General features: G+C 42.5%; 1 protein-coding gene across 2 annotated transcripts in view; it reads right to left on the minus strand.

Moving 5' to 3' along the window:
• Positions 1-1,289: 1,289 nt before the first annotated feature.
• Positions 1,290-24,624, minus strand: part of LOC139160338 (zinc finger protein 665-like) — a 30,428-nt gene continuing 7,093 nt past the window's right edge. Inside the window, exons 1-6 of one of the 2 annotated variants that reach the window (XM_070738104.1) lie at positions 9,973-10,093; positions 8,191-8,772; positions 7,777-7,891; positions 7,597-7,664; positions 5,736-5,862; positions 1,290-5,057 (exon numbers count right to left, since the gene is read on the minus strand). In XM_070738104.1, coding sequence (XP_070594205.1) covers positions 3,043-5,057; positions 5,736-5,862; positions 7,597-7,664; positions 7,777-7,891; positions 8,191-8,358 — 2,493 coding nt within the window. In that variant the 5' untranslated portion in view covers positions 8,359-8,772; positions 9,973-10,093 and the 3' untranslated portion in view covers positions 1,290-3,042. Of the gene's footprint in view, positions 5,058-5,735; positions 5,863-7,596; positions 7,665-7,776; positions 7,892-8,190; positions 8,773-9,972; positions 10,094-18,546; positions 19,611-21,202; positions 21,333-22,850; positions 22,919-23,045; positions 23,161-24,624 lie in introns of those variants that run through there. The other variant, XM_070738105.1, reaches the window with a different exon arrangement.

Here is a 24,624-nt window from a genome sequence, read left to right on the forward strand (position 1 = left end):
GGTGGCAGATCCCCTGCCCGATTGCAAAAGGGGTGCCTGAAATGTGAGGATCATGGAGTAAAGTTAACACCCTAGAACAGTGATGGCGAACCTTTTTTTCCTTGGCTGTGCACTATCCTGCATATGTCAGTGCCCACACCCATAATTCAATGCCTGGGGAGAGTGAAAAGAGCTTCCCTTGCGCCCCCCCCCCCCGGAGGCTCTCTGGAGTGTGGAAATGGCCTGTTTCCCAACATCTGATGGGCCCAATAGGCTCCTGTTTCACCCTCCCCAGGCTCCAAAGGCTTCCCTGAAGCTGGGGGAGGGTAAAAACACCCCCCACCATCCCCCCCAGAGACTCTCTGGAAGCCAAAAACGTCCTCCCAGAGCCTCTGTGCAAGCCGAAAATCAGGTGGCCAGCACACACATGCACCTTGGAGCTGATCTAGGGCAACGGCTCACATGCCGGGAGATATGGGTCCGTGTGACACCTGTGGCACCCGTGCTATAGGTTTGCCATCACTGCCCTAGAAGATAGGCTGAAACTATAGATGGATCTTGACGGACTTGAGCGCTGGGTTCTATCTAACAAAATGAAATGCAATGCAGAGAAATGTATACATATAAACTGGGCGAAACCAGGCTTATTGGAAATGACTGTAAGAGGGAGCCTGCAGGCGACAACCAGCTAAACATGAGCCAGCAGTGTGCAGCGTCAGCCAATAAAGCTAATGCAATCCTGAGTTGCATCTACAGAGGGATACAATCAAAATCAAGTGAAGTACTAATACCACTCTACAGAGCCTTGGTTAGACCACACCTGGAGTACTGCATCCAGTTTAGGTCATCACCCTATAGAAAAGATGTTGAGACGCTAGAAAAAGTGCAACAGAGAGCAACCAGAATGATTAGGGGACTGGAGACTAAAACATATCAAGAATGATTACAGGAACTGGACGTGTGGCTAGTCTAGGGAAGAGGAGGATGACGGGAGACATGGTAGCAGTGTTCCAATATCTGTGGGGCAGCCACAGACAGGAGGGGGTCAAGCTATTTTCCCAAACAACTGAAGGCCAGAGAAGGGATAATGGATAGAAACTGATCAAGGAGAGATTCAACCAAGAAATTAAAGAGGAACTTTCAGACAGTGACAACCATCAACCAGTGGAAGAGGTTGCCTTCAGATGTTGTGGGAGCTTCACCATAGTGGCGATTGCGGGGTGCTTAGCATGGGCAGGCTCGGTGGGGCCGCATCAGCTGGCGGGACGCTCACGGAAGGCCAGATAGAGAAACAAAACAGGACACGGAAATTCCTCGGGGTGAGACGACACTCTGGCGCAGCAGAGCGGCTCTTTTTATTGGGTTACATATTATAATCAAAAGGCGTAGCAAATGGTTACATGTGATGCAAAGCAGCCTATACATGAATTTCTAACTGCGCCACACTTTTGTTGCTCCTCCTAACACCATTCCTTAATCACCTCCCGTACGTGTGTGCTTAGGAATTTCCTTTGTCTTACATGGAGACATCTCCTAGCGAACATTCCTATGGTATGACTTACTGAGGTCAGCCTGCCCCTTCGTAAAAGCCTCATGATGTGTTACAGATCTCAAAAGATCCTGCGCATACAGTCTTAATACAGAGAGATGTCTGAAATAATATCCACACACCACTTGAGACTTTCAAGAAAAAATTGGACTGTCATTTGTCAAAGATGGTGTAGGGCAGTGATAGCACACCCATAATTCAATACCTGGGGAAGGCAAAAACAGCTGCCCCCCTGGAGGCCGGCAACACCTGGTGGGCCCAGCAGGTTCATGTATTGACCTCCACAGGTTTCCAAGCTAGGTGGACTAGATGACCTGCAAGGTCCGTTCCAACTCTGTAAATCTGTGCCACAATTAGAGTAGTACAGTGGGAATTGGGAAGATTCAAGGTCATCCTTTGTTCAGCACCAACCGAAGTATGGAGGAGGTCTGTGGATGTGCAGTCAATCAGACCTATCCATGTGATGAACTTGTGGGCGTGGGTATGATGGATGAACCTTAACCTGGTTGGGGAACTGTAGGAAAAGGTAATACTGGTTTAACTACGGTACATAACCAATATGACTCTGACAGTAATTTGGAACTTGGAAGAAGGCCAAGGTCTGGACTCTGGATTTATTTCTCAGATGTTATTTGGAACGCTGATGCTGCTTATTAAAAAAATGTCAGAAGAAGGACATTTTAAACACTTTGTGTGTAATGAAGTGGAAAGAAACAACTGAATGGCAGGAAACTATTGAAAAGAAAATCCATGGATGTAACAAATGAAATCTAGAATTAACATAGATTCTAAACCAATTGTATCTCTGTATGGGGAATTACATCATTCCTGCTTCTGTCGCTCTCTCTCCACAGTCCATGGACTTACATTACTTCATCCTTTTATGGATGTTCCTATGGGAAGAAAGACTATTAGTCTGTCTGAAATCTGGGTAGATCTTTTTATTACCAGCCAGTTGATTCCTGTAAGTCAAAGTGTTGCCATACTCTATGCTGTTATATGGCTACTCCCTGTTCTGCCTGACACTGGTTGAGCAGCAAGGAAAGACAAAAAGACATACACAGACTGGAGGTTTCCAAAACACAAAATATATTGCTTTACAATTTGGCTGAGAGCCATAATGACAGCAGAACAATGTCCTTTTATGACCAAAAGGTCGGGGTTATCTACCAAGCAGATAAGGAATGTCCCAAACCACACAAGGTTTGTAAATGCCTCTAAACTGGGCGACAGCAAAGGTACTGACTATGTTCTTCAAGAGTTACAGTCTTTTGAAACACAAGTGTCCCAAAACTGGGTTGTTTTCCAAGAATGGAAGATGTTAGTTTAGAGACGTAACTCCAGATCTGTTTTGTTTTCTCTGTTAATTCACAAACAGTAAGTCCTGCAAATAGCTTCCCCACAAAACCTCCCCTTTAAAATCTGCTGCAGGATTCCCCAATTACTCCCAGCTGTGTTTAAGATATTCTTCTGCATCTGCAAAGCTGCTCCTGCTGTCCCATAACCCTGCACATTCAGACATTGAGAAAGGGGTCATTAATCACCCCCTCCTCATCTGATCCAAACGAGGCTCTAACTGGGGGTTCCACAGGCACTGCAAGGGCCTCCATCTCTACCTCTCCAGCACCTTCAGGTTCCATCTCTCCTTCCCCCTCCCTGTATGAACCCTCCAAGAGCCACAGAGGTCTCCAGTGCTCCGACAGACCTGGCTCATCCAGTGCAAAATCTGTTACTGGGTTGTGAGCCAACCACAACACTCCCGTGTGGATCTTTCTATGAGAAGTAAGATAACTGTTGGAACTAAAACCCTTTCCACATTCCATGCATTTATAGGGTTTCTCCCCTGTGTGAATCCTTTGATGGCGTGTAAGTTCAGAGTTTGTTCTGAAGCTTTTTTCACAATCCAAGCATTTATAGGGCTTCTCTCCAGTGTGGATCCTTTTGTGGTATGTAAGTTTACAGCTTTTTCTGAAGCTCTTTCCACACTCCATGCATTTGTATGGCTTCTCCCCTGTGTGGATCCTTTGATGGGATGTAAGATTACTATGTTGGCTGAAGTCCTTTCCACACTCCATGCATTTGTATGGCTTCTCCCCTGTGTGGATCCTTTCGTGGGTTGCAAGGTCTTTGCTTGTTCTAAAGTCATTTCCACACTCCATGCATTTGTATGGCTTCTCCCCTGTGTGGATCATTTGATGTGTAATAAGATTAGTATGTCGGCTGAAGCCCTTTCCACACTCCATGCATTTATATGGCTTCTCCCCTGTGTGGATCCTTTGATGTGAAATAAGGTGAGTATTTTGGCTGAAGCCCTTTCCACACTCCATGCATTGATATGGTTTCTCCCCTGTGTGGATCCTTTGATGTGAAATAAGGTGAGTATTTTTGCTGAAGCCCTTTCCACACTCCATGCATTTATATGGCTTTTCCCCTGTGTGGATCCTTTGATGGGATGTAAGTTTACTGTTTGAAATGAAGTCCTTTCCACACTCCATGCAGTTGTATGGTTTCTCTCCTGTGTGGATTCTTTGATGGCACGTAAGATCATTGCTTGTAATGAAGCCCTTGCCACACTCTATGCATATGTATGGCTTCTCCCCCGTGTGGATCCTTTGATGGGCTGTAAGATTACTATGTTGGCTAAAGCCCTTTCCACACTCCATGCATTTATATGGCTTCTCCCCTATGTGAATCCATTCGTGGGATGTAAGTTTACAGCTTTTTCTGAAGCCCTTTCCACACTTCATGCATTTGTATGGCTTCTCCCCTGTGTGGATCCTTTGATGTGAAATAAGATTACTATGTTGGCTGAAGCCCTTTCCACACTCCATGCATATATATGGCTTCTCCCCTGTGTGGATCCTTTCGTGAGTTGTAAGGTCTTTGTTTGTTCTAAAGTCCTTTCCACACTCCATGCATTTATATGGTTTTTCCCCTGTGTGGATCATTTGATGTGTAATAAGATTAGTATGTCGGCTGAAGCCCTTTCCACACTCCATGCATTTATATGGCTTCTCCCCTGTGTGGATCCTTTGATGTGAAATAAGATTATTATATCTGCTGAAGTCCTTCCCACACTCCATGCATTTGTATGGCTTCTCCCCTATCTGTCTTCTGTCATGGGAAGTAAGATGACCACATTGGTCCTTTCCACACTCAATGTTTTTAAATGGATTCTCTCCTATGTGCATCCCTTTCTCAGACATCACTCTTTCTCTAGAAAGAGTTAATGTCCCACTGTAATTTTTTCCATTGTCTTTACATATGTTGTCTTCTGGTTTTGGTTGTGTTGGATAATATTCATTTACATCTAATGTGTCTTTGAATAGTCCTTCACCTAGTCCAATATATTCTTTCTCTATTTTTCCTAGTTTGTCAAGAAAGCCTTGCAACTGAGCATCAACTGAAAATGAGTTTTCCTGCTTCTGTCTTTGTTGTTCCATTTGATTTTCAGGCTTCTCTGTTCTATTCCCATGTTCGTACTTTTGGAATGGTTCAATCGACTCTTTATACTCTTGCCCATTATAACCTTTAAAGGAAAAAAGGAATAAAAATATTAGCAAGGTTTAGAAAAAAGGAGAAACATGTAAGAAAACCTAATATTTATTGTTGGTGGGGCAATTTCGCAAGAGCCCTCTGAGAATTAACTTTGAGGAATTTGTTTTGTTCTTCTTATACAAACCTAATTTCCATTTGTGTTTTAATTTTTTCCTGCCAAAGATCACATGATGGAAGAGAAAGAAAACTTAAGAGTTCTTGTATTAACCCTATGCAGCATGTTTGCAATTGAAAACTGGGACCAGATTGCCCTAATTCCAAGACTCAGGATAGAAATGTAATGGAAGCAAAGTCCATTAAGCCAAAAAAATTAATTGAATTGCAATCCTTCATAGTATGGAAGCACCTGGGCCAAATAATATGAAATCTCTGTAATAGAGTTTAGCATTACCTGAAACCAAGGAATTGTTTTATCACTGGCAAGTTTAAATCGAAATAGAAAAACTCAGCAGGTGACAAGTGACACAGGATGTATCTAAAAAGAAAGCAATTCATCTACTTCCATACTAGGAGCAGCAGAACAGCAGATCTTCTCCTTTTCCCTCTCAAGAGATGAACTCTATTTGGAGATATTTAAATAAGAAACAGCCAATGGCATCTAACGACATCATGTCTTCCTGAACACTTCCTGGACAATAGAAAACCTTACCTAAAGAAGCTGCATTTCTGTAATTTTCCAGCATCACTTCCCAATGCAGAGCTTTTTGGTGAGGATTCAGCTGAGACCACTCCTCCTCTGAGAAATAAACAGCCACATCCTCAAAGGGCACAAGACCCTGCCGGGGAAAAAAAGTACAGAATAGGCCTGGGAGGGACGGCAAAATCTGCCTTTTTCTTTAGAAATTCCCAAAGCAAAATTATGCACTAAGGTCTATGCTTAGTAGGATTCCAGGACTGAGATGAGAAAATGGAAAGAACAAAAAGCATTTGACTGCAAAAATATTTTTGGCAGTTTTTATCAGGACTTTTGGTGCCATTCAATAAAAGATCCATTTTCTTCTGGATCGATTCATCTACTATTCGCTCTCAAAACACTCTTCTCAATCCATTAATGCATCCACCATCAAAAAACCATCAGAATCTGGAGAGAATCAACTGGCAGGTGGACCTTGGAAACATCATCTATCAGTGACTATAATCTTCCTATGTATACAGAAGGAAGTTTTTGTGTCTCTGTGTTTTCTGTTTGTGTGTGTGTGTGTGTGCCATCAATACCCAGAAATTCAAAACTCTTCATATAGCAAGGAAGCTGTTAATTGTCTGAGCCATTGGCTGAACAGGAGTCAAAGAAACAAAACATTTCATAAGGATAACATTTCGGGTGATGTGATGTCCCCGGTGCCTGGAAGCTGTTAGGGTCTGAATGGGAGCCATCAGGGTCAAGGTCTGTTTGTCCATTGTTTGAGTGGGGTAGAGTTTGACCCCCTCAGATAGTGTCTGTAACTTGGGTGTCCTCTTGGATCCACAGCTGAATCTTGAACACCATCTCTCGGCTGTGGCCAGGGGACTTTTGCCCCGGTTCGCCTGGTGTACTAGTTACAGCCCTACATGGACCAGGAGGCCTTTCGCACAGTCACTCAGGCCCTCATCATCTCCCGACTTGTTTATTGCAATGTGCTCTACATAGGGATACCCTCAATGATTGTTCAGAGATTGCAGATAGTCCAGAATGCAGCCGCTTGAGCTTTTATGGATGTACCTAGGTTCACCCATATAACACCTACACTCCACGTGCTGCACTGGCTACCAATTAGTTTCCATTCACAATTCAAAGTGTTGGTTATTACCTATCTTTGCCTCTGTGGGGGATTTTCTTTGCGTGTACATATGTGTGTGTGTTTGTGTGTGTGTGTATTGGCAGATTTAGTAAAGTGCCATCAATACCGGGAGACACAAAACTCTTCATATAGCAAGGAAGCTGCTAATAATCTGAGCCACTGGCTGAATGGAAAAATAAGGAAAGAGAACATTTCCTAAGGAGAACATTTCTTAACCTTTGTATCCACAGGGGACTTTCACAATAAATCTTGTACCAAGCTTTTTCTGTATGGCCACTTTCAATCAATTTTACCTTATGTTTTAACCTGATGAACTTATTTTTCTTACATCTTTTTAATGTAAACATTATATTAGCAAAATACAATATGAACTTTGCAACAAATCATTTTAAAATGGTAATGTCCCAGAATAAATGTTATGTCTTTTTTTTTTTAGCATCTTTGTACAAATCGAGTCAAAGAATGACAAAAAATGGGCATTGTGAAGTATTTTATAAGAAAAATAAATGTGTGGAATGTAATTAGCATAAAGAATATGTTTCAAAAGTATTGGTTTTTAAAAAAAACAATCCTAATAAACAACCTATTTAGAAGTTTTGTTGCTTGGGGTCATGAAAGTTACGTATCCCAAACAGGAGGGAAAAATGGAAGGAGACAGTACAATGAACACTAGCTTGACTTTTTGAAGAAAAGGGAGAATACAAATCTAATAAATAATTTTCCTTCTCTTACTTGAGTTAGAAGTTCAACCATTGTTTCATCTTCACCATAAGGAGGAGTCAGCCTCACTCTATTCTCCCCTGTGAGGGACAGAGAATTAACACAACATGGGGAGGGGTGTTATAATATCAAAGACATAGAGAAGATGAGCCGGCTGAGATCTCTATGTGAAATGGAAAAGTCTTGTATTACCTGTGCATGTTTCTTGATTTTTGCCATGCTGAGTAGGCCTCAAGAAAAACAGTTCCGGAAGAGTATCAGACAGATGCTTCTTTCCCTCAGGATCCCTGGTCTCCACAGTGAAGGACTTGAAATATAAGCCAGGGAAAAGAAGAATGAAAGGACCACACAAACCATGAAATGGATTCTTGTTGTGTTCTTTCAACACCACTTGAAAGCATCCAATGTACATCAGTTAGGTTGGAAAAGACGAAAGAAAAAGCTATTCCAAATCTTTCTTCTAGGAATGGATACTAGAACAACGTCCTTCAAGAATTAGTGAAATCTTATGAATGCCAGAGAACTAGTAATAAAGAGAATAGAATTGAAACACATTTTTTATTATAACTAAACTCTTTCTACGCTCCAGAGATGGAATTATCTCACCTGCAACTCAACCTGCTCCTCCTTATCCTCCTCCGCCTGGCTCAGGAGGAAGCCTTCCACCAGGGCCACCGCTTGGGAGGTGTTCTGTGCTCCACACTCCCGCACCCAGCTCTTCATCTGCAGGGGCAGAAGTCCCAGGAACTGCTCCAGAACTACCAGGTCCAGCATCTGCGCTTTTGTGTGCTTTTCTGGTCTCAACCATCGATTACAAAAGAAATGGAGTTGGTTGCAAAGTCCTCAGGGACCCTCATCCTCTTGATATTGGAGGCTCCTGAAGTTCCAGGCATGAACTTGGGAAACGATGGTTTCCTCCTCCGAGATCTTCTGCTCAGATCTTCCCCAGATCTCCCCATGGCTCCCAGACTTAGAACCAGGAGGGTTTTTTCCAGTTTTCTCATATGCCAAATGGCTTGCCATTCTTTCTCTTTCCTATTACACAATTCCAAATAGGTTGAATGAATCTTGAAGATCTTCAAATGCTTTCTTCACTCACTGGAGCTTTCATCTAGCATCAGAATAAACCATTCAGCCCACTTTATTGAACAGAACTTTGTCTCTATGAAATGCTTCCAGTTTACGTATCTGAGACCGAAAACCAAATAAAGAATTAGGAAGTGATGCATTTAACCATTCAACAATATTCCTACTCCTGGAAGGAAGTATATTTCTCAGATAGTGGAGGATTACAGTGGCACTGAGCAGTTAGTTTCTATGTGTAGTTGGGTGTGTGTTGCAGACTATGGGATTGACCCTCATCAAAATTTGGGAACTGGGTATGTCAAGCTTGATGAAGGAAGGACTAAGGGGATACAGGATACCAGTGTTCCAATATTTCAGGGGTTGCTACAAAAAAGAGGGAGTCAAGCTATTCCCCAAAGCACCTGAGGGCGGGACAAGAAGCAATGGGTATAAAGTAATCAAGCAGAGAAGCAACTTAGAACTAAGGAGACCTTTCCTGACAGTTAGAACAATTAATCAGTGGAACAGGTTGCCTCCACAGAATACTCTGTTTCTAAGAAGAGATTGGTCAACTATTTGTCTGAAGTGGTATAGGCTTTCCTGCCTAAGCAGGGGCTTGGACTTTAAGGTCCCTTCCAACTCTGTTATTCTATAGCTTTATACCTGCAAGCAGGGTTTACCCGACATGCCAATCCCTGAACACATTAACAAACCATGAAAATGTACATAAAATGAAATCCAATGAAGTGAATCTTGCTTAGGACGTTCCATTTCCCTTTTTTCTGGGCTTGCTTTTAAAGAATCAAATTATAATATTATAGGCTGGCAAGTTCACAAAAAGGTTGCCTTAAGCCCAAACTGCAGGTGGTGAGTTCATGTGAAACACAAAGGTTTGAGATTATTTCCTGGTTCCTCTACCCTCCAAAGACAAATTGAATGTAGGGGACCCAGGCCCTATTTTATTATCATCCAGCACATAGTAAGAATGCAGGGACAATCTTCTGCATCTCCTTCCTTGTAAAACTTTCCTCCTTTCCTGCTTGTCATTTGCTATGCAGGTTCACCTTCTGCCCCTAGCGAGGTTTCCCCAGGAAATGGGGCGTAATTGCCTCTCCTGGAATATCCTCCTCCTTCCTGGGGATCTGGATTACTTTCTGGGAACAACACAACTGGAGGCAAAACAGTTTGTCTGACAGTCTGCTTCCCCCACCACACCCTGCCTGTTACGAGCATAGGAAGTGGGGGCAGGAGCACATGGTATCGGGGCTTTCCCACTCTCGGGACACAGAAGACTGAACCTGGATGAGGGCTTATATCTCTTACCTCTTCAGCGTGAGAATCTTCTGCCTCCCTCTGAATGGGAAAACATCCACCAGTCACCCAGGACCACAACTGGGTCTCTTCTCTTAAAGACCTTCCTCCAGTTTTACTTCCTGTAAAACTCAAAGGGTTAAAGAGAGAGATTGCAGTGTCCTAGAGAGGCAAGACTAAACATGTCACTTCCTTCTCACCCTCCTCTGGAATCCACCTCTCGCCCTCCAGTGGTTTAATGGTGAAAAACATGGATTTTATTTTATTTATTTAGTCAAGCATGTACTGTATTACATAAGACTAAAACAGGAGTTATCTTCTAATACACATTCTACAGGGGATGGACAAATAAATGGAAACACCTTGAAAAATCATCAAAATATCTTTTAATATGGTGTTTGTCCTCCTTTTGTGGCAAATACAGTCTCAATTCTCCAAGGTATTGGTTCATACAAATTGTGAATTGTTTCCAAAGGAATTTAGCCCATTCTTCAGTTAAAGCACCCTCCAGTTCTTTTTAAGATGATGGTGGTGGAAACCTTTTTCTTACTTGAATCTCTAAAATCGACCATAAATACTCAATAATGTTGAGGTCTGGTGATTGTGGTGGCCAGATGAGATGCTGAACCTCATTAGAATGTTCCTCGTGCCATTCTTTAACACTTCTTGCTCTATGGATTGGTGCATTGTCATCTTGAAAGATGGCATCCTCCTCTGGAAACAGTTCTTGAACCATAGGATTAATTTGGTTAACCAAAATTCCTAACTAGTGATGGCTGTTAATTCTTCCATGAAGGGAAATCATTAGCCTGCCGGATTTCCAAGAAATAGCACCCAAGATGCTGAACACCCGCCATGTTTGATGGTTGGGAGAAGGCAGTCTGGATAAAATGATTCTTTTGGCTGTCTCCAAACGTAAACATGGCCGGAGGTCAGATAAAGGATAAACGATGGTTCGTCAGAGAAAATCACATTTTGTCACTGCTCGAGGGACCATTTCTGGTGGTTTCTACATCACTCTAAATGCTTTGAAACTTTTGTCTTTGAGAGCAGAGGTTTTCTGATTGCAGCTCTTCCATGGAATCCAGATTTGTGAAGCTCCCTTCAAACAGTTTTTGTGGAAACTGGGTTCTGTACATGTCTATTGAGCTCTGCAGTGATTTTAGGAGCTGTGGTCTTGCGATCCGCTGTAACAATTTGCTTTACAGTCCGACAGTCTCTCTCAGACAACTTCGACTTTCGACCAGACCTGTACTTGGCTGAGGACGTTTTCCCTTCTCTTTCAAAAGCAGTCATTACTTTTGAGACATTACCTCTTGAAACGCCAAACATTTGGCAACTTTCTGTTACAATACTTCAGACAAATTGTTATCCAATATCTTCTTAAAAACTTCCAGTGTTGGAGCATTCACAACTTCTGGAGGCAAGCTGTTCCACTGATTAATTGTTCTAACTGCCAGGAATTTTCTCCTTAGTTTTAAGTTGCTTCTCTCCTTAATGTTTTTCTTCTGGGTTCAGTTCCAGTGGGGAAAAAGAAACTAGATTCATGGAGGTTGCTTGGAAAGGAGGTTTAATGGTTAACAGGAGCACATGGCATGAGCTCCTGTCCAGGGAAGGTGGATCACGTGTTTCCAGATGTTAGGTGTGTGGGGGGGAAGAAATGCTGAGACGTTCCTTGTTTTATGTTCTCTTGGGCCCCTCCTTGACGCCCTACAGCTTCTGTGCAAGAAAAGCACTGATTGGCTATCAGAGTCCCATGGTGCCATGCTGTGTTTTTGAGTTCAGGTTTGTCTGGCTCTTTGCTGGGTGAAAGTAGAATGAAAGCTCTTTGGATAATTCCTAATATGGCTCCTATTAAGTCAGGACACATGAGACTGTTTAAGTTCTTTATTGCTTTATTAGTACCAGAGAACTGAAACAGGAACAAACACCAACTACGCTAGATCCCAACTAAGGCAATGGCTAGTCCTGTTACGAGCATAGAAAGGCGGGCAGGGGCACATGGGATCTGGGCTCTCCCACTCTCAGGACACAAAAGACTGAATCTGGATGAGGGCATATATATTATGTTGTAAGCCGCCCCGAGTCTTCAGGGCGGGGCAGCATATAAATCCAAATAATCAATCAGTCAATCTATATCTTTTATATCTTCAGTCAAGCATGTACAGTAGTATTTCTACTTAAGAACGCCTCTAAGAACTTTTCTAGATAAGAACCAGGTATTCAACATTTTTTTGCCTTTTCTTAAGAATCATTTTCTACTTAAGAACCCAAGCCCGGAAAAATTTCCCAGGAAATTTGAGAGCGGCATGAAGGCCTGGCCAGTTTCCTAACATTCCTCCTGGGTTTCTCTCTCTGGCGCAATTATGGGAGGCAGCCTTACGCCGGGTGTATGGGAGGCGTGTGCTCCTCCTCGCTGACTCACAGTCCCTCTTTTTTTTTAAAGCCTTAAAATTTTGGATTTTTTTTATACCCCTCACCTCACCTTCTTTCTTCGACAGCGACTGTCCTCCTCCTCCTCTTCTTCCTCCTCCCACCAAAATTCCAAAGTTTTATTTCTTTCCTCATGGGTTTGCGCTAATTATTGGCTTTTACATTGACTCCTATGGGAAAAATTGCTTCTACTTACAAGCTTTTCTACTTAAGAACCTGGTCACGGAAAAACTAAGTTCTTAAGTAGAGGTACCACTGTATTTGATTAGATAAATGAGTATAAATATGATTTCAATACATGTAATGAATTGGAATAAAAGAAAACATTAGGACGGGGGCGGTAGGCACTCTGCTGCCCTTATGCACCCCTCTTACAGACCTCTATGGAATGGGGTGAGGTCAACAGTAGACAGTCTAAGATTTTTAAAGTTAGCTACGTAGCCAGTTTTGTTTTTTCCCTAGAGAGATTTTTTTGAGGATTGTAGCTTCCTTATTGATATGGGTAATTTGTTTTTCCTGGTGTTGGTGATTATTAATAGTTTGTATAGTTTAATAATTCTTTTTGACTTCAAGCAAGAAAATGTTGTAATGGCCATCGTCAGTGTTACAGCCAGAAAATAGAGTTTTGCCAATCAAGAGATCAGAGGTCATTGTCTATCAGATCATAGGTGGATTTTTTAAAGTTGCAATTGAGTATCCCATCATTATGGTGACTTTTGTAAGGTCATATATTGAGACAAAAGTCAATCATGCTGTAGTCACTGTTGGAAAGGGTTCTATTGTTTTTAGTCAGTAAATTAATTTTAAACTATTACAGAAGATGAAATCGAGGCAGTTGTTGAGTCTAGTGTTAGGTACTAATTGATCTAGCCCCAGATTAGTAAGAGCATTATACAGTACAGTAATACCTTGTCTTACGAACTTAACTGGTTCTGAAACGAGGTTCGTAAGGTGAAAAGTTTGTAAGATGTGCAAACCCACTTTAAGGTTTAAAAAAAAGCGGCAAGCAGACAAAGTGAAGGCTAACGGAGTGGAGACAGACAGCGAGGAGAAGTGAGGAATGGAGGTCCTAACGAAGGCTAACGCTGCCCCAAATCTCTCCCAAATCGCTCCCCCAAAAGCTTCGTAGCGATTTTTGGAGAGATTTGAGTCAAGGTACAAAGCTTTTGGGAGAGCGATTTTTGGAGAGGTTTGGGGCAAGAAACAAAGCTTTTGGGAGAGCGAATTTTGGAGAGATTTGGGGCAAGAAACAAAGCTTTTGGGAGAGCGATTTTTGGAGAGGTTTGGGGCAAGATACAAAGCTTTTGGGGGAGCGATATTTGGAGAGGTTTGGGGCAAGAAACAAAGCTTTTGGGGGAGCGATACTTGGAGAGGTTTGGGGCAAAATATGAAGCTTTTGGAGGAGCAATATTTGGGGAGGTTTGGGGCAAGATACGATGCTTTTGGAGGAGCGATATTTGGAGAGATTTGGGGCAAGAAATGAAGCTTTTGGGAGAGCGATTTTTGGAGAGATTTGGGGCAAGATACCAAGCTTTTGGAATGGCGATTTTAGCAGCAAGATGGGGTGAAGGAAGCAGCAGACTAGGGGGGATTTTGGCAGTAGGATGGGGTGGCTGTGGGGAGCAGAGAAAGTGGAGGGCTATAGGGGAAAGTGGCAGGGAAATGGGGCAGCTCCGGCGTTCCCCGCCTCAGGTGCAAGCAAAAGGAGGCGGGGAATTCCGGCGGGGAATTCCCATGCAAGCAAATGGGAAATCCCAGTGGTGACGGTCACAAGGCAGGGGAATCCCTGGCAGTCAGACAGCTCATTCATTCATTCATTCATTTATTTGATTTGCATGCCGCCCCTCTCCGAAGACTCGGGGCGGCTAACAACAGTATAAAAAGACAATGTAAAAAATCTAATATTAAAAATAATCTTAAAAAACCCAATTTAAAGAACCACTCATACATACAAGCATACCATGTATAAATTCTATAGGCCTAGGGGGAAGGGAAATTTCAATTCCCCCATGCCTGATGACAGAGGTGGGTTTTAAGGAGCTTGCGAAAGGCGAGGAGGGTGGGGGCAACTCTGATATCTGGGGGGAGCTGGTTCCAGAGGGCCAGGGCTGCCACAGAGAAGGCTCTTCTCCTGGGTCCCGCCAAACGACATTGCTTAGTCGATGGGACCCGGAGAAGGCCACCTCTGTGGGACCTAACCGGTCGCTGGGATTCGTGTGGCAGAAGGCGATCCCGGAGATATTCTGGTCCGATGCCATGAAGGGCTTTATAGGTCATAACCAACACTTTGAATTGTGACCGGAAATTGATCGGCAACCAATGCAGACTGCGGAGTGTTGGTGTAACATGGGCATACTTTGGGAAGCTTATGATTGCTCTCGCAGCTGCATTCTGCACGATCTGAAGTTTCCGAACACTTTTCAAAGGTAGCCCCATGTAGAGAGCATTACAGTAGTTGAACCTCGAGGTGATGAGTGCATGAGTGACTTTGAGCAATGAGTCCCATTCCAGATAGGGCCACAACTGGTGCACCAGGCGAACCTGGGCAAACGCCCCCCTCGCCACAGCTGAAATATGTTTCTCTAATGTGAGCTGTGGATCAAGGAGGATGCCCAAGTTGTGGACCCTCTCTGAGGGGGTCAATAATGCCCCCCACAGAGTTATGGACAGACAGATGGAATTGTCCTTGGGAGCAGAACCCACAGCTACTCTGTCTTATCCGGGTTGAGTTTGAGTCTGTTGACACCCATCCAGACCCCAGCAGCCTCCATGCACCGGCACATCACTTCCACTGCTTCGTTGACTGGACATGGGATGGAGATGTATAACTCGGTATCATCCGCATACTGATGATACTTCACCCCATGCCCCTGGATGATCTCACCCAGCGGTTTCATGTAGATATTGAACAGCAGGGGGGAGAGGACCGACCCCTGAGGCACCCCACAAGGGAGTAACCACGAGGTCGACCTCTGACCCCCCACTAACACCGACTGTGACCGACCGGATAGGTAGGAGGAGAACCACTGGAGAACAGTGCCTCCCACTCCCAACCCCTCCAGCCGGCGCAGAAGGATACCATGGTCGATGGTATCGAAAGCCGCTGAGAGGTCAAGAAGCACCAGGACAGAGGACAAGCCCCTGTCCCGGGCCCGCCAGAGATCATCCATCTTTGTTACCAAAGCAGTTTCCGTGTTGTAGCCGGGCCTGAATCCAGACTGCTGGGGACCTAGATAATCGGCTTCTTCCAAGGACCACTGGAGTTGGAGCGCCACCACCTTCTCGACAACCTTCCCCATAAAGGGAAGGTTGGAGACTGGATGGTAGTTATTAAGCATGGCTGGGTCCAGCGAAGGCTTCTTGAGGAGGGGGCGCACAAGTGCCTCCTTATAAGGAGCCGGAAAGGACCCCCTCCCCAAGGAGGTGTTGACAATCTCCTGGACCCAGCTCTGTGTCACCTTCCTGCTGCCCGAAACCAGCCAGGAGGGACACAGATCCAGTAAGCAGGTGGCAGAACTCACAAGCTTCTGGAGCCTGGGGAGGGTGAAACATGAGCCTACTAGGTCCACCACCATTTCTGGTGCCAGAGGACCTCTGGGCACCGGAGGAAGCTGTTTTCCCCCTACCCAGGCATTGAAATATGGGTGTGGACAATCATGCATGTGCAATAGCGCATGTGCATGCTTTTAGCACCCAAGGAAAAAAAGGTTCGCCATCCCTGGAATACTGCATCTAGTTTTGGGCACCTCACTATAGGGAAAGATGTTGAGACTCTAGAAAAAGTGCAGCGGAGAAGAACCAGAATGATTAGGAGACTGGAGACTAAAACATATCAAGAATGATTACAGGAACTGAACATGAAGAGAAGGATGACGGGAGACATGGTAGCAGTGTTCCAATATCTGTGGGGCAGCCACAGACAGGAGGGGGTCAAGCTATTTTCCCAAACAACTGAAGGCCAGAGAAGGGATAATGGATGGAAACTGATCAAGGAGAGATTCAACCTAGAAACTAAAGAGGAACTTTCTGACAGTGACAATAATCAACCAGTGGAAGAGGTTGCCTTCGGAAGTTGTGGGAGCTTCACCACTTGATACTTCAAGAAGAAATTGGCCTGTCATTTGTCAAAGATGTCATAGGGCAGTGATGGTGAACTTTTCCTCAGGTGCTAAAAGAGTTCCCACACCCATAATTCAATACCTGGGCAAAAACGGCTTCCCCTACCCCCCCTGGAGGCCCTCTGGAGGCCGGCAACAGCCAGTTTCCCAAATTCTGGTGGGCCCAGTAGGCTCGTGTTTCCTCTCCCCAGGCTCCAAAGGCCTCCCATTCCCCTGGGGGCTCTCTGGAAACCAAAATCACCCTCCCAGAGCCTCTGCGAGCCAAAACTCAGCTGGCAGACTCTCACAGGGACGTTGGAGCTGAGCTAGGGCAACGGCTCGCGTTCCAGCAGATATGGCTCTGCGTGCCACTTGTAACACTTGTGCCATAGGTTCGCCATCACTGATATAGGGTCTCCTGTGAGCGGGGGAAGGGGTGATTGGACTAGATGACCTGCAATATCCATTCCAACTGTGTAAATCTATGCCACAATTATAGTACAATGGGAATGAGGAGGTGTGGTTGCATGAGGGGGAAATATACTAGCCATAACAAATTATCTCTTGAAGATTCAAGGTCATCCTTTGTTCAGCAACAACTGAAGTATGGAGGAGGTCTGTGGATGTGCAGACAATCAGACTCATCCATGTGATGAACTTGTGGGTATGGGGATGAGGAATGAACCTTAAGCTGGGTGGGGAACTATAGGAAAAGTTAGTATTGGTTTAACTATAATATGTAACCGAAATGACTCTGACAATAAATTGGAACTTGGAAGAAGGCCAAGGTCTGGACTCTGATTTATGTCTCAGATGTTATTTGGAAGGCTTACACTGCTTATTAAAAAAAATGTCAGAAGAAGGACATTTTAAACACTTTGTGTGTAATGAAGTGGGAAGAAACAACTGAGTGGCAGGAAACTATTGAAAAGAAAATCCATGGATTTAACAAATTAAATCTAGAATTAACATAGATTCTTAACCAAATGTATCTCTGTACGGGGAATTACATCATTCCTGCTCCTGTCGCTCTCTCTCCATAGTCCATGCACTTACATGAATTCATCCTTTTATGGATGTTCCTATGGGAAGAAAGACTACTAGTTTGTCTGAAATCCTTTCTGCACTCCAAGGATTTGTACGGATTTCTCTCTGTGTAGATCCTTTTATTACCAGCCAGTTGATTCCTGTAAGTAAAAGTCTTGCCATACTTTCTGCCGTTATATGGCTACTCCCTGTTCTGCCTGATACTGGTTGAGCAGCAGGGAAACATAAAAACACACAAACAGACTGGAGGTTTCCGAAACACAAAATATATTGCTTTGTAAATTGCCCGAGAGCTGCAATGACAACAGAAGAATGTCTTTTTATGACCAAAAAGTTGGGGTTATCTACCAAGCAGATAAACAATGTCCCAAAACGCACAAGGTTTGTAAAGAATGCCTCTAAACTGGGCTGCAGCAAAGATACACACTCTATTGTTCAATAGTTACAGTCTTTCAAAACACAAGTGACCAAAAACTGGATTGTTTTCCAAGGATGCATGATGTTGGTTTAGAGATGGAACTCTGGATCTGTTTCATTGTCTCTATTAAACCACAAACAATATCTGCTGCAAAAAGCTCCCCCACAAAACCTCCCCATTTAAGCCAGCTGCAGGATTTCCTAATTACTCCCAGCTGCGTTTAAGGTTTTCTAATGCGTCTGCGCAGCTATCCCTATGGTCCCAAAATCCTGCGCACCCGGACATTGAGAACGGGGTCATTAATCATCCTCTCCTCATCTGACCCAAATGAGACTCTAACTGGGGGTTCCACAGACACTGCAAGGGCCTACATCTCTACCTCTCGAACACCTTCAGCTTCCATCTCTCCTTCCACCTCCCTGTCCGAACCATCCAAGAGCCACACAGGTCTCCGATATTCCGAAGGACCTGGCTCATTGGGGTCAAAATCTGTTACCAGAGGAGCTGGCTGTGAGCCAACCACAACACTCCCGTGTGTGGATCCTTCTATGAGAAGTAAGATCACTGTTGGAACTAAAGCCCTTTCCATACTCCCATGAACTTATATGGGTTCTCCCCAATGTGGGTCCTTTGGTGTGAAGTAAGTTTACTGTTTGTAATGAAGTCCTTTCCACACTCCATGCATTTATATGGCTTCTCCCCTGTGTGGATCATTTTATGGCGTATAATTTCAGAGTTTGTTCTGAAGCTTTTTCCACACACCATGCACTTATATGGCTTCACCCCTGTGTGAATCCTTTCATGGCATGTAAGTTCAGAGTTTGTTCTGAAACTTTTTTCACACTCCATGCATTTATATGGCTTCTCCCCTGTGTGGATCCTTAGATGGCGTGTAAGACAATAACTTTTTCTGAAGCTCTTTCCACACTCCATGCATTTATATGGCTTCTCCCCTGTGTGGATCCTTTCATGGCATGCAAGACCATCGTATTTCCTGAAGCCCTTTCCACACTGCATGCATTTATATGGCTTCTCCCCTGTGTGGATCCTTTGATGGGAAGTAAGATTACTATGTTGGTTGAACAGCTTTCCACACTCCATGCATTTATATGGCTTCTCCCCTGTGTGGATCCTTTGATGGATTTTAAATTTACTGCTTGTTCTGAAGTTCTTTCCACACTCCATGCATTCAAATGGCTTCTCCCCTATATGTCTTCTGTTATGGGAAGTAAGATTACCACATTGGTCCTTCTCACATTCAATGTTTTTACCTGTCTTCTCTTCTACGTGCATTCTTTTATCAGATGCAACTCTTTCTCTAAAAAGAGTGAAAGTCCCATTGTAATTTTTCCCACTGTCTTTGCATATATAGTCTTTGGATTTGGGTTCAGTTGGATAATATTCATTTACATCTAATATGTCTTTGAATTGTTCTGCCCCTTTCCCAATATGTTTTTTCTCTATTTTTCTTAATTGGCCAGAAATGCCTTGCAACTGAGCATCAATTGAAGATGTCCTTTCCTTATTCCAAGTATTTGATGGGTTTCTCTCCTGCCTTTGTTGTTCCGTTTGATTTGCAGGCTTCTCTGTTTTGTTCCCAAGTCTGAATTTTTGGAATAGTTCAATCGTCTCTTTATTCTTCTGCCCATTATTACCTACAAAGGAAAAAAGAAATAAAAATCTTAGCAAGGTTAAGAAAAAAGGTCAATCTTCCAGAAGTCGTATGAATTTCCCTTTGTATATTGTGCCAAACTCCAATATATTGCATGCTTGTATACTTATAATGGCATGATATATAAATTATAATACTGTATCTCTATTCATGAGATGTCAAAGGTTTCAAACATCTAAAACAAAACTTTAACTTAAGAACCAGGAGAAGCATCCAAGAAAGCGTTTGTAGAAAACCTAAGATTTATTGGAAATGGGCCAATTTTGGAATAGAATAACTTTGGAACTCATTTCTTTCTTGCTATACAAACCTACCTTCCATTTGTGTTTTAATTTTTTCCTGCTAAAGGTCACATGGTGGAAGAGACAGAAAACTTAGGAGTTCTTGTATTAACCCTAAGCAGCATGTTTGCAATTGAAAAATGGCACCAGATTGCCCGAATTCCAAGACTCAGGATAGAAATTTATTTATCAGATTTATTTATTTATCAGATTTGTATGCCGCCCCTCTCCGCAGACTTGGGGCGGCTAACAGAAATAATAACACAATGTAAACAAATCTAATATTTAAGTTAATTTTAAAACCCCCAATTTGAATGAAACCCCAAAATGAAATGGAAGCAAAGTCCATTATGTAAAAAACAAAAAAATAATTGAATTGCAATCCTTCAAAGTACTGATACGGAAACACCTGGGCCAAAAAATATGAAACCTCTGTAACAGAGTTTAGCATTACCTGAAACCAAGGATTTACTTTATCACTGGCAAGTTTAAATTGAAATAGAAAAATGCAACAGTTGACAAATGGCACAGGATGCCTCTAAGAATAGAACAGAACAGAATAGAACAGAACATAATTCTTTATTGGTCAAGTATGATTGGACACACAAGGAATTTGTCTTTAGGGAATATGCTCTCAGTTTACATAAAAGAAAATATACAATTGTCAAGAATCATGAGGTACAACACTTAATGATTATCACAGGGGTGAAATAAGCAATCAGGAAACAATATTAATAAAAATCTTAAGGATACAAGCAACAAGTTACAGTCAACCAGTCATAAAAGGGAGGAGATGGGTGATAGGAATTATGTGAAAAAACTAGTAGTAATAGTAATGCACACTTAGTAAATAGTTTCACAGTCCTGAGGGAATTATTTGTTTAGTAGAGTGATGGCAATTGGGAAAAACTGTTCTTGTATCTAGTTGTCTTGGTGGGAAGTGCTGTGTAGCTACATTTTGAGGGTAGGAGTTGAAACAATTTATATCCAGGATCTGAGGGGTCAGTAAATATTTTCCCCGCCCTCTTTTTGACTCGTGCAGTATACAGGTTCTCAATGGAAGGCAGGTTGGCAGAAATTGTTTTTTCTGCAGTTCTGATTATCCTCTGAAGTTTATCCACTAAGCGGAAACCCATTGATCTATTTCCATACTAAAAGCACCAGAACAGCATATATTTTTATTTCCCCTCTCAAGAGATGACCTTTATTTGGAGATATTTAAGTAAGAGACAGCCAATGGCATCTAACCACATCATGTATTCCTGAACCCTGCCTGGAGAATAGAAAATGTTACCTAAAGAAGCCGTGTTTGTGTAATTCTCCAGCATCACTTCCCAATGCAGAGCTTTTTGGTCAGGATCCAGCTGAGACCACTCGTCCTCAGAGAAATAAACAGCCACATCCTCAAAGGGCACAAGATCCTCCTGGGGGAAAAAAATAGTACAGAATAGGCCTTGGAGGGACTGCAAGATCTGCCCTTGTCTTTAGAAATCCCTAAAGCAAAATTATGCATTAAGGTCTATGTTTAGTAGGATTCCAGGACTGAGATGAGAAAATGTACAGAACAAAAAGCATTTAACTGAAAAAATATTTTAGGTAGCTTTTATCATCTTGATTGATTCTACAGGACATTTGGTGCCATTCAGTAAAAGATCTGTTTCCTTATGGATCAGTTCCTCTACCATCCACTCTCAAAACACTCTTCTCAATCCATTAATGCATCCACCATCAAAAGACCCTCAGCATCTGGAGAGAATCAAGTGGCAGGTGGCCCTTGGAAACACCATCTATGAGTGTCTCTAATCTTCCTATGTTTGCAGAAGGAAGTTTGTGTGTCTCTGTGGTGTGTGTGTTTGTTTGTGTATGTGTGTGTGTGTGTGTGTGTGCTGGGAAATTTGGTAAAGTACCATCAATACCCAGAGACACAAAACTCTTTGTAAAGCAAGGAAGCTACTAATAGTCTCAGCCATTGGCTGAATGGGAAACAAAGAGACAGAACATTTCCTAAGGAGAACAGTTCTTACCCTTTGTAGCCACAGGGGACTTTCACAATAATTGTTGTACCAAACTTTTTCTTTATGGCCACTTTCAAACAATTACCTCATCTCTTAACCTGCTGAACTTATTTTTCTTACGTCTTTTTAATGTAAACAGTATACAGTGGTACCTCAAGATACGAACCCCTCGTCTTACGAACAACTCGTGATACGAACCCGGGGTTCAGAAAAATTTTGCCTCTTCTTACGAACTTTTTTCGAGTTACGAACCGGCGTTCGGAGACTGCTGGGAAGCCGCACGGCTGTTTTAAAAGGTGACAGCCGGGGGCGGGGCTTCCCAGAAGCCTCCCGAACGCCGGTTCGTAACTCGAACAAAGTTCGTAAGAAGAGGCAAAATTTTGCTGAACCCCGGGTTCGGTTCCGGAGGTTGCTGGGAAGCCCCCCAGGCTGGCTGCGACCTTTTAAAACACCCGCGCCGCTTCCCAGCTGTCTCCTGAAGCCTAACGCGGAAGTTCGGCTTTGCCGTTCGGCTTCAGGAGACAGATGGGAAGCGGCGCGGCTCTTTTAAAAGGTCGCAGCCGGCCTGGGGGGCTTCCCAGCACCCCCCGAACCCCGAATCTGGGTTCGGGGGGGGGTGCTGGGAAGCCCCCCAGGCCGGTTGTCACCTTTTAAAACAGCCGCGAAAGCTGTTTTTTTGCGGGGGGGTTTTTGGTTGCACGGATTAATTGACTTTACATTGTTTCCTTACGAACCTTTCGTCTTACGAACCTCCTCCTTGCACCAATTAAGTTCGTATCATGAGGTATTACTGTATTTGCAAAATACAAAATGAACATTGTAACAAATCATTTTAAAATGATAATGTACCAGTATAAATGTACACTAGCTTGACCTTTTGAAGAAAAGGGCGAATGCTAATCTAATACATAATTTTCCTTCTCTTACTTGAATTGGAGGTTCAAGCATTGTTTCATCTTCACCATAAGGAAGAGTCAGCCTCCCTCTATTCTCCCCTGTGAAGGACACAGAATTTCAAAATGCAAAATTAACAAAATAGGAGGAGGTGTGCTACAGTAACAAAAACACAGAGAGGATGAGCCAGGTGAGATCTCTATGGGGAATGGGAGAGTATTGTATTACCAGTGGATATTTCCTGATTTGTGTCACGCTGAGTAGTCCTGAAGAAAAAAAGTTCCCGAGAGGTGTCAGATAGATGCCTCCTTCCCTCAGGATCTCTGTTCTCCACAGTGAAGGGCTTGGAATATAAGCCAGAGAAAAGAAGAAGAATGAAAGGACCACACAAACCATGAAATGGATTCTTGTTCTGTTCTTTCAACACCATTTGAAAGCACCCAATCTCCATCAGTTAGGTTGGAAAAGAAGAAAGAAAAAGCTGTTCCAAATCTTTCTTCTAGGAATGGATACTAGAACAACATCCTTCAAGAATTAGTAAAATCTTATGAATGCTGGAGAACTGGTAATAAGGAGAATAGAATTAAAACACATTTTTTAGTATAACTACCATATATACTCGAGTATAAGCCGACCCGAGTATAAGCCGAGGCACCAATTTTTGGCACAAAAACTGGGAAAACTTATTGACCCGAGTATAAGCCGAGGTTAGAAAATGCAGTGGTTACTGGTAACTTATAAAAATGGAAACCAATAAAATTACATTAAATGAGACATCAGTAGATTAAATGTTTTAGAATATTTATTTTAAAGAGGGTAAACAATATTTATTTCAAAGTGGGTAAATAAAAGCAATCTGATATTTACAATAAATTAAATAAAATTAAATAAATTAAAAAGTAAAAAAAGTAGTTCAATCAGCAACCAAGCTAAAACCTATGAGTCAAAATCCCTCAAAACAGGATTTTAGAGACTTAATTTTTCTCTCTATAATCCAATGATAAAGTAGAGAGAAGAACAAAACAATATTTTTTCAAATTCAAATTGCACAATAATTTCACAAAATTCTTTTTCCCATCTAAGAATAAAAGATTTTCGGAGACATAAAAATTGCATAACATTCTACCAAACTACCCCAAGCCATGCAGCCAAGTTAATTACTGAGTAAATTTATGTACAGGATTGCATATTAAATCAACTCTTTATTCTGAGTTAAGCCTTACAGATTTCAATAGGACTTACTTACAGGCAACTGCACAGATGGACTGCAGTTTTAAGCATATCTATCAGCAAGTTCCCAAAAAACTGAGACTTATTCTGAGGTAAATCCACACAGAAATAACAATAGATTTAAATCCAACAGGTAAATATTAATATTATTTTAACACTAAAACTTAATGCTAAGTGAGTACAGAAATGCTAAACATCTTAAGTATTCATGAATCTCTATGGGGTAGAAGAAAGCAGCATAATGTATCTTATTTTTACAATCTACTGGCAGGCTAAAATTAGTAACACTCTTACTAACACTTTATAATGAAGTCCTAGAAAAAGGATTAATGCCCAACTCTTGGACGGAGGCAATTACGAGTTTAATCCCTAAGAACGAAGAAGAGAAGCACAGAATTCAAAATTATAGACCCATCTCCCTGCTAAATGTGGACTACAAAATTTTCATGAGCATAATGGCAAACAGACTAAAAATAGTTTTAAATAACAAGATGCAATCGGATCAAAATGGCTTTCTACACGGTAGACACATTAGAAATAACACGAGGATAATATTAGACGTTCTAGAATTCTATGA

This window comes from Erythrolamprus reginae, chromosome 2 (assembly GCF_031021105.1).
Source record: "Erythrolamprus reginae isolate rEryReg1 chromosome 2, rEryReg1.hap1, whole genome shotgun sequence".
Taxonomy (NCBI): domain Eukaryota; kingdom Metazoa; phylum Chordata; class Lepidosauria; order Squamata; family Dipsadidae; genus Erythrolamprus; species Erythrolamprus reginae.